We start from the raw sequence: 10,623 nt of genomic DNA, 5'->3' as shown, positions 1-10,623 counted from the left end.
GAGTCCATCATTAGAGTGTGGCCAAAAGAGAATATCTCCCCCCCCTGTGAGTCTTACCGGAGTTTGTAGGATTCATGAAGTAGTAGGTAAGTCAAACAGTTCCCGGATTCTCCTATAGCTCCACCCTTTAGGTTGGTCTTCCAGTAGATCTTTCACTTTCATGGGGGGCCCTGCATCACTTTTGGAGAATTTCCCCTGTCCATACCCAAGAGTCTTCCCATACTCGAATGTTGTCCCCAGTTCCGATGCCCCATCTATAGTTCCGTTTGAGGAATTCCTTGCCCTCCAATAGACTTCTCCACATCCAGGATGAGTTAGGCATAAATGTTATCTCTAGGAAGCTCAAATTAGGAAAATAGATGGCCTTTAGCACCTTTTCCCATAGAGTGTTAGGTTCCGTTAAAAGTCTCCAAGCTTGCTTGGCAAAATTAGCCATGTTATGGTGCGGAAAATCCTTAAACCCCATACCTCCACTTTCTTCTGCTGGGTTAGGATGCTCCACTTTCTCCAATGGACTCCTTTATCTTTCTTACTGCCTCGCCACCAAAACCTAGCCACATTAGCATTCATATTTCTGCAGAAAGATTTGGGGAATTTAACTATCGCCATAGCATATGTAGGGATTGCCTGAATGACAAATTTAATTAACACCTCTTTCCCCGCCTGGTTCAGAAGCACCTCCTTCCAGCCTTCCATCTTTCCCAGCACCCGGTCTTGATCCAACTCAATGCCAGCTTTGTTCCTTCCCCCCTGATTCTCCCAACTCCTCATCTTTAGTATTGCTGAAATCTTCCTCTGAGTTCCTGGGTGGGTCATAATGCTGTATACAATCCAAGACTTTGTTAGAAAGTGCTTAGAAAAACATGGTTGGCCATCATGGATGAATCTTGAAACCATATCCAACAAAGTCTAATTGCTCCTCCCAAAAACACCATTCCATTGTGGTGTAGCAAGAGGATTGGGACATTGAAGCTATTTGTTTGAAATTTTGAAAAATTGATAGACATATGTGACGTGAAAGCTTTTTTTTTCCCATTTGGTTGGAACTTAGAATTATAAACAACCACTTCTATTTTAAAAGTAACTAATTTATTTTTCAAAAGCTACTCAAAGTAACTACACTAAATAATAATTACAAATTGTTTTTGGTTTTAATAATTACAATTCTAATTGCCTTTAGATACTAATAATTTTTTCAAAAAGTGAAACAAATACCTTTAAAAAACAAGAATTTAAAAAAAAAAACTGCTTTTTTTGTCAAGAAACTTCTTTTCTGGAAAAAACTGCAACAAACAGGCTCATGATCTAAAACTTTCTTTTTGGATAGACATGATAGAAGATAGACAAATAGATTGATTTTGTCACCGCGGCCCAACACTAAGATTAAAAAAACAAACTCCATGCCACTGCCAGCTTGTGTATGTCATCTTGGCACCGCCATAAATGTGCATACCATAAAAACATGTGTTACCAATCACCTTCCTTGCTCAGTCGCTAGCCCATTGGAAACTCCACCATGCTGCACCATCTTCCACCATAGATTAGCAGGGAGAAGGGGAAAGAAAGAAAAAGAGAGGAGAGACAGAATAGGGATAGGGTTTCCCTGCTATTTATGCCTCCACCATAGCATGAAAACTCCGACGAACACACAAGAGATAACAGTATGAAATAAATAAATAAATAGACCGGCCATTCAGGCATTACATAGCCCCAAAACAATCGTTGTGGCCGTGCAAATACTTATGAAAAAATGAATAAATAAACCGGCCACCCAAGCATTAGCTAGAGATGGTCCCCAAACAATTAATTGCGCGATTGTGCGAATAATTAATATCCATGTCAAAGACGAAAATGAAAATGTCATTTGACTTTTCTCCTATAAAATTAAGGGAAAAACTAGTTCCTTCTGAATTTGAAGGATCTACCAAAAATTTGATATCAGTATACCAGTCTACCCAGATGAGAAAAGAATGTTTTGAATTGAATGGACTTAAAACAAGAACTTCCCTTGCAAAATAAATAATGTATCTGATCTGAGCTCTAGCAAGAAGCAAAAGAAGCGTCACAGCAGTGCACGACCAGCGGAATGAATCTACCCACAAAAGAATGCTTCCTTCAAGTTATTGTCTGTTTTGTCCCAAAATAAAAGAAATATAAGTATAAGCAGAAACTCGGGGAAATCATAAGCTGCAATGATATAGGATGGAACTCGAAACAACAATTCTACAGTACATTTACCAGCATAGTATGTAACAGAAGAACGAGACACAATTCAAGTTAAGGTTAAGGTTCATAAGAAGAAGAAGAATTCTACAGTACATTTCCTGGCATAGTATTTATCAGAAGAACAAGACACAACTGAAGTTCAGGTTCATAAGCACAATTGTCTTTTAATTGGATTGATATACAAAAACTATAATGACTATTCAACACAAGATCTTAAAACATGTTACTCCCACTCACAAAGAAATCAGCTGGTAGTAGAATCCCCAAAACTGTCTCTCTCTCCTCTCCCTCTCCCTGTGTGTGTGTGTGGAAACAAGACCCTAATATAAGCTAAGTGACTGCACCAACACCCAAAATCAATGAGTATAGTTATCTATTATTGATACTAAATCTTGCTATTGGATAGAACATGGCATTTCAATGATCTCAATGCAGAGGCTTGAAGCCATTAATTTACCATGTTAATTTTTGCATCAAATTCTACAAATATTTCTACAAAGAAATGCCATTCTAACATACCTTAAACTACCATAAAGAAGTTCATGTTACTTGTTTAACCATAAGTTGACTTTATTCAAAATAATATTGCGTGTGAACACCATTCATTCAACCTCAAGTATTTTGGATTAAAGCCTATTCTTGATACAGGGATCCTACGGCAAGTTTCAATATCTGCTCGATCATTACAAACTTCAGGTTCTCTACACCACATGACATCATTATTGATTTGAATTATATCCAGTTCAGAAAGTATTTAAGCCAAAATTATTAACAAGGTTGAACAAGCAAAACCAATAACTCAAGCACGTGAGCAATGAGCACATTATCACTTAAAACAGCCTTAATCAATAGTTTCTAACTAAATATACAAAATCCACCCATTTCAAACATATCTTTTCCCTAATATTACATGGGAACTTTATAAAACTAGTCATAGAAAAGCAGTAATATGTGATATGATGGCATAAGTTCCTTTAAGAATAATTTTTCATTAAACAAAACTAACTTTCATTTCATTATGAATTTCAATAACTTTGATCCGAAGCTTAAATGGATCCTTGATAACAAATCAGTCTTTCTGCAGAAAATATTTCTTTTAACATACTGCAAATAAAATCATATTACCTTTTCTAAGCTATCAATACCATCCTCGATAGGAAATGTTTTATTCAGAAACTGTTTCATGCACTGCTCTGTCACCACTTCTGCATCTGAATCTATCTGCCTGCTACTGGAATTTGGACATACCCATAGAGTCGTTTTGGAACATTTCAACTTCACTCTTAGCCTTCTCAGATAAGCAAGATTTCTTTTCTTTATTAACATCATCATCGCATTGCTTGTCAAAACAGTTTGACATACTTCCACCAAGAGGAACAGATACACGTCCTTCAGAAGTTCCCTGCATAACTCTTGCAGATGTACATGCGTCTGCTGCAACAACATTGCTAGAAGAAATAATGCCTAACTGAGGCTCCACACAACCAGCATCCACAGATTTGAGCACGTCAAAAGTTCCAGCAGTGATATTCATATTATCTTGAAAAGCAGAAGGGTGATGATTATTGGCCAGAGGAAATAAGTTACCTTCAAAACTTCCACCCAACAAATTGTCCATTGTGAACATTTGATCATCTGAGGAACTCCTTTTCTGTAAATAGCTTGTCACAACTTCCTCATTTGGATAAACATGATTATCATTAACATCCTTACCTACTTTAAGGCCAGGAATAAAATCAACTCCACCAGACCCGGATGCATCTGGGACACCACCACTAGGAAAATAATTATCAAACAAACTTCCCACAGCAGAGTCCTTCAGCATGGACGTCTGTGTCATGACTGTGGAACAGTTGTCAAAATGTGCTTGATCCTTTCCACATGGAACAGTTTCATAGGATACTGTATTTCTATCCTGACCATCAAAATTATAAATGCCACTATTTGTGCGTGTTACAGCATTTCTTTCATCAGAAAGTTGGTCAATACCAATATCATTATTAGATAAAGGAGATGTGAAAACCAGAGGAATATATAAATTAACTGCAGCATCACTAGCCTGAATAGCACCAACCGAATTCTCATGGGGTTCATTATCCTGCTTAAGAGAACATCCCTGAACTGAATTTGCATCATTTTTATCAGCCTTCAATGGTTGCTTATCTTCAGTTTGGTCAGAGTCTCTACCAGCATCTCCTAATTTATGACCCAAAGCCAGATGACTATTGGAATTCCCATCATAAATGTTTAGCTTCTCAGTTCCAATAGATGATGCTATGCTTGCCTGCTTCTCAGTTCCAATCGATGATGCTATGCTGGTCTGCTTTTCATGATAAGCAGAAATTGCATTGGCATCAGTCTCCATGGATGTAGGGACATGACCAACATGCTGATGCTGGAGTTAAAAAAAAAAAACATTATCCCCTTGTTATTGGAGTAGAAGAAAAAATACAGCATTAAAAAATACTAACTTACATTTTCAGATGCCATGGCGAAATTGCCATTGTTGGAAGAAAGGTGTGTACACACTTCCTTGTACGACTCAAATTGGTGTCCATCAGGGCTGGATGGAATCAAATTAGGGAAATTGCATAAGAATCCAATATAAATAACTATTATAGCCACAAGAAAGAAATAGTCACTTTATGCATAAACTATATCAATAGAATTTAGGTTAAAGCAGCTACAAAGCAAAGTTACAGTTAAACCCATGATGTGTATCCCTAAAAGGTCACATGTAACTCTACTTTTATCAATGTAGGTTCGCAATTTTGAGCCTGCAGAATTAATCTAATCAATTTTATTTTAAACTTCAAATCCCCAATAACTTCAATTTCATGTATTCTTTTCAAAAAGAAAAAAAAACTTCCATTTCATATAACTGCATCAACAGAAATTGGTGTATTTTGAGGTGAAACGGTCTGTTAACAAAGTTACGGTGAAATGGATAGAATAGAAGTATAGGATTGTTGTGGGTTTAGTGTTTGACTGAATAAATAAATAAAAATCACTCCCAACAGGAGGAGTTGTTAAAGGAATGAATTTTAGCAGAAAATGCAGGAATTATGTAAAGCAATTTAAGAGAAATTACAACATGGCTGGAAAGGAAAACAAATATGCCACATCCTAACTTAGATATAGCAGAAAAGAAATATATGATCATTAGATAAGGAGTATGAATACTAGATAGGAAGATACAAACTTTACATAAAGAGAATCATAGATGATTAATGATGGCATTCCAAAAGGGAATCATGGATTCTAAATTAGCTAATCAAGCAATTTAATTGAAGTTGAACCATTAACCCATTTGGATTTGGACCAAATAGCACTTATTAGAGCTTATCTAGTGCATTTTTTAGTAGAGAAGCTCCATAAGTGCTCTTTGGTATCCAAACAGGCACAGAAGCTGCAGAAAACTGTCCCCAGCAAGGAGCCAGGACTAGATCCGAGAATCCAAGATTAGAGATGCCACCCCTAACTCTTCATTTTTTTCAAATACTTCAGCCCACTTATCTCCCCTCACGCCCCCCTCCACCAAAAAAAGATGGCAAACACAGTTTGGGTTCATACTTCATAGTACATTTTAAGATATTAATTGATAAGCTAATAAAAAAAATTAAAACTAGTTAAAAAAATGAAAAATGACAAACATATAATTTTAATATTAATTACATCTCCACATGTCAATATTTATAATAAGCATCATTTATCTCTATTATTTATTTTTTACATGCTCACATTTATTATATCTCTTTCCAATACTAACTTCATTAATTAAACTTATATTTTATTTTTATACTTTCCATCATTCCGTAACCAACTCACCCACTCTGTAACACACTCCCCTTTTGATATGCCCTTCCGATATTTGTAGCAGAACTTATCTTTTCCACTTCCCCACTTCTATAACAAATTTCCTCTTACTCTCTTCCATGATAAAACCTTTTGTCATCACTTAGCTATTGTTGTATTTACTCTTTCCCTCATCCCCTCCCACGGACCTTGGTGAAACCTTTCCCATTTCATTTCTATCATAAGAAGAGCCTCTCACCCTCTATCTCTTTCTATGAAGTTCTTGTTCTAGCTGTGTTTATGTCTGTGTCTCCTTCTGTCTTAGGTTCTTGTTCATCATTTTATGGGAATTACAGAAGGAGTTGGTGCAACCCAATTCAGAAATTAGGGCATGATTATTAGGGCAATGTTGTGAGTTATGAGACCAAGGAATGGGCACACACTTTGGGGGGGGGGGGGGGGATTGTTGGAGTAACAAGCACATTGGATGGAAATAGATATGTTGAGCAACATATAAGTAAGGGGAATCATACACCTAATACCTTACGATTATGGGTTGAGTTGTGATACCCAATTCAGTCATGTCATTTGTTCTTAGCTCACTGTGGAGATCTCCCTAGTATTTTAGGCTTCTCCTACAACCCAACAGTGGTATCAGAGCCTACCCTACATCCAATATTGGGCCACCCACAGCAACCAACCTGACCCCATGGATTTCCAATGTAATCAACCTAGCCCCACAACTTTCCAAGTGCAATTACCAAGTAAGTCCTCACAACTTTCCCAATGTAACCAACCTACCCCCCACAACTTTCCCAAATAAAAATAATAATCATACAACCTTCTCACACCAGATGTTCAATCCGAGACATGAGGGAATGTGCTAAAATCTCACATTGACTAGAGATATGGCCAATGTAGAGAAAATATCAAGACTTAGGCAAACCTGATCTCATGGGCTAGCTTTTCATCTAAAGTTAGACTTAGCACAAATTCAAGATACATCATCCCATCTCTTCAAACAACTCAACAAGCAAGAACAACTCTCAAGAACAACAAGCATGCATTTTCCAATTCAATTCTTAATAGAACTAATGCATGACTGCCTGAATGCATATCACCTCAACAGTAAAGTAAACTAACAACAATTATTCACAACATATTAGCATGGCATGGCACAACTCTTCCCAGTTCTCAAACACAGCAAAACAAAGAAAACACACAGAAAAAGGCAAATGCATTGTTCAAAGCAATTACTCATGGATTTCAAAGGACCAATTCAAGGCAGTGAGACATTATACATCACAAGGAGCAAAGAGAAATACCTTTTGTAGAAGCGACAAAGCACTGAAAAACGACCCGCTCTCCTCTGAAGAATAAGCACGAGCTTCCACCCAGGAGGCAACAAATCACAGAGAATCCTAGCATCCACAATCCTCCTCTTCTTCCTATCACTCGCCCACACTCCCTCCAAACTCTCCATAAACTCTCTCATCTGCGACTCGGTCACCAACCCTTGCGTCCTCTCAATCAGCTGCTCAACAAACGGATCACCAACATCCCCCACCACCAAACCATTCTTCTGCTCATCCTCAACCACAGCCACCACCATCGCCATCGCCTTCGCCTCCTCCTGCGCAACCCCATTTCCCACCGGAACCGAAACAACAGCTTCTTGATTCTTGCGCGGCCGCCCGCGCTTCCTCGACTTCGTCTGGCTGCTACTACCATCAACGACGGCGACCGGAACGTTCAGGCCGCTACCACCAACGACGTCGATCGGAACGTTATGCAAGGTGCCCGCCACGGGTGGTGGCGGCAGGGCCAATACCCGAAGAGGATCATGGGGGTTGACGTTGTTGGCACCGCGGAGTGGTACGACGCCGAAAAGCCCTTTGAGGAAGGAAACTACGTCGGAGTTTTCTGGCTCCGGCGGAATGCGGAAGGAGGAGGAGGAGGAGGAGGAGGGGGAACGACGGGAATTGGATTTGTTCCGCGGAAGAAGGCGGAGACGGGAGTAGGTCTGCTTGCGGCTGCCGGCGGACTCATTGAAAATTGAACGGTCAATTTGAATTTTGGGGATGTCGAAGTGGTGGTTGGTGCCGCCGTTGGTGGCGGAGGAGAAGGAGAGGGAGTGCAATTCTGGTTGGGATAACAGGCGGAGGTCGATAAGCGGAAGAGACAAGATGGGATGATTGACAGAGGATTCCGCCGTTTCCATGGTCGGTGTTGAGGAGGCTGCGCACTGTGTTGTTGTTGTTGTTTGAGTGAGAAAGAGAGGCAGAATCTGAAATCTGAATTCTCAGAAATGGCTTTAAATATTGTAGGCATCTCTCTACCCCTAAACTTCCATATACGTTTTTTGTGTTTTTTTTTTTAAATAAAAATAATAAAAAAGTTATTTACATTAATGACAATAATTCAATATTAAATAAAAAGATATTTGTAGAGATTGAAGAGACACCTTATTTGGTGTTAGGATAAGATCAATGATGTGTATGAGAGTTGGATAGTAGTAGGATTTGTTTTTATCCTATCTTATCTTTTGTTGATGTGGATAAGATAATGATAGGATATGATGTCATATAAATAATGAGAAATTAATGAAATCTTCACCCCAATATAAAGTGCATAATATTTTTTAAAATGTATTTTTTAAAATATTATGTACTTTTATAAACTAATATAAATCAATGTTTTCATCATTTACACAGAAAAAGTTCAACGCCTTTGTCGAGAAGTAAAGTGAGAAATACACGAGTGGTCGTGGTAAGGAGCACATTTCCCACAGGTTTGACAAATTATGCGAGGATAAAGGCACAGAGAGACAAGTTACAATTGAATATTCTACACAACAAAATGGAGTATCTAAGAGACAGAATCACATTGTTATTGAAATGGTCAGATGATACTCAAGGAGTCGATACCCAAGGAGAAGGATCTACGTAACACCTTTTGGGCTGAAGGAGTTCACATTGATGTTTACATACTTGACGGATCTCCAACCCAGGTAGTAAAGGATAAGACTCGAATTGAAGCTTGGAGCGGGAAGAGGCCAAAAGGAAAACACCTACGAGTCTTTGGATCTATAAGCTACATTCATGTTAGAAAATAAGACTGCACAATGTATCTTCTTAGGGTATAACACACAATAAAAAAGAAACTGAGTCTACAACTTGCAAACTAAGAAATTCACATTAGCCGATATGACAAAGTTGATGACAATGCTTATTGTAATTGGGATGAAGAAAATTTTGAGAAAACTTTCTCTCTCCCAATGCAGCAATCTGTTGCTCTAAAAGTACACACGCAAAGGGCAAGTGCACTTTATCGCTCAAGTAATATAGGATGGTAAGTATCGGTTATCGTACCCAAAGGACTAAGTAAATACATGGTTTCAAAGGATAGACTCAGTGTCTAGGAAATCAAGATTTGGATGTGTTTTTTACCATGCAAGAATGTAAAGAAAGCAATTGAGATAAGGAAGAGAGTTCAGAGGTAAGGAAGCCTCAATGTTACGAAAGCAATTGAATTAGATCCCCCAAATTTTTTTATATTTATATATGATTCCTATGAAAGCCAACCATACCCTCCTAAAATGTTAACTCACCGATTAAGCTATTGTTATTTTTCCTACCATACTGCACTAACTTACAAGCAAACCGTCATTGTAAGGTGATAAGTAAAACTAGGCTTGATCGCATAACAGTGTCCTCGACATATTTCACTATCTAACGTATGAAGTTGGAAGCATACGAAACAAATCCTAAAACTTCTTGTTATGAGCGATTCTTTATTAATTGCATACACTCGATTCCTTCTCAATTCAGTTAAATTAATCCCTCCTGTCAAGATCAAATTAACCACTAGGATGTATACCATGGTTGATCAGATTGCAATATAATTAAAGTACAAAAGAAAATAACAATCAATAATATAAAACTAAACAATATAATATATAAAAGGGGTTCACATCATCAAGTAAATTGCATCCTTGAGAATGATGTTTAACCAATCATTATAAACATGGAAATCATATAAATCCTAATTATAGCTAACATCCTGGATAAAAGACAAAGAGAAGAACCATACAAGATCTCTCCGCATTCAATTTGCCTTTGAAATGCTTTGTTCTATTCCTCTACCTCCACGACACTCTAGAATGAAGGTGTCTTGCATGATATAGTCTTCTATGGTATAGAAACCTTATATAGACATCTAAAACACGTCTAGGAGATGTTCTAGACGCTCTTTCATGACTCTTTTCGCCACCATGGTTGTGGCCCTAAGTGCCACGACTATGCTTAAATTAATGTTCAACATCCACGACCTTGGCACATTCAACACGGTCCTGGCTCCATGCCTTGACTTGTTTTCTCAGCACAAACATTATTTTGTTGATCCGACCAATAAAATTTCATATCCAGAAGTGTAAAAAAAATATCCAAATTTGAGCTCGATCCAATAGTGAACAAAGCCACATGATCCAATTTGCCATTTTCACCCTTTTTTCAACCTTTTTTTCTTGCATACTTCACCTCCCTATTTTGACCAGTTATTGCAAATAAATCATAAAATACATGAGTTTTATAGACATAATGC

The 10,623-nt window shown here is 37.8% G+C and overlaps 1 protein-coding gene across 1 annotated transcript; it reads right to left on the bottom strand.

Moving 5' to 3' along the window:
• Positions 1–1,755: 1,755 nt before the first annotated feature.
• LOC130731630 (uncharacterized) lies at positions 1,756–8,327 on the bottom strand. The gene is made up of 4 exons (XM_057583908.1): positions 7,347–8,327; positions 4,702–4,789; positions 3,352–4,621; positions 1,756–2,127 (listed from the first exon to the last, which is right to left on the bottom strand). The coding sequence occupies exons 1-3, from the start codon at positions 8,240–8,242 to the stop codon at positions 3,455–3,457; spliced, it is 2,151 nt and encodes a 716-aa protein (XP_057439891.1). The 5' UTR covers positions 8,243–8,327; the 3' UTR covers positions 1,756–2,127; positions 3,352–3,454.
• Positions 8,328–10,623: the final 2,296 nt, after the last annotated feature.

Source organism: Lotus japonicus, chromosome 1 (genome assembly GCF_012489685.1).
Source record: "Lotus japonicus ecotype B-129 chromosome 1, LjGifu_v1.2".
Taxonomy (NCBI): domain Eukaryota; kingdom Viridiplantae; phylum Streptophyta; class Magnoliopsida; order Fabales; family Fabaceae; genus Lotus; species Lotus japonicus.
The sequence above is the reverse complement of the archived record's forward strand: the minus strand, read 5'-3'. Positions and strand labels throughout refer to the sequence as shown.

Excerpts from the sequence above, each read along its gene's own strand:
- LOC130731630 (XM_057583908.1), bottom strand. The coding sequence starts at position 8,242 with ATGGAAACGGCGGAATCCTCTGTCAATCATCCCATCTTGTCTCTTCCG. Across the intron at positions 4,790-7,346 it reads CTTTGTCGCTTCTACAAAAG|CCCTGATGGACACCAATTTG; the intron begins GTATTTCTCTTT and ends GATTCCATCCAG. Across the intron at positions 4,622-4,701 it reads TCGCCATGGCATCTGAAAAT|CATCAGCATGTTGGTCATGT; the intron begins GTAAGTTAGTAT and ends TTTTAACTCCAG.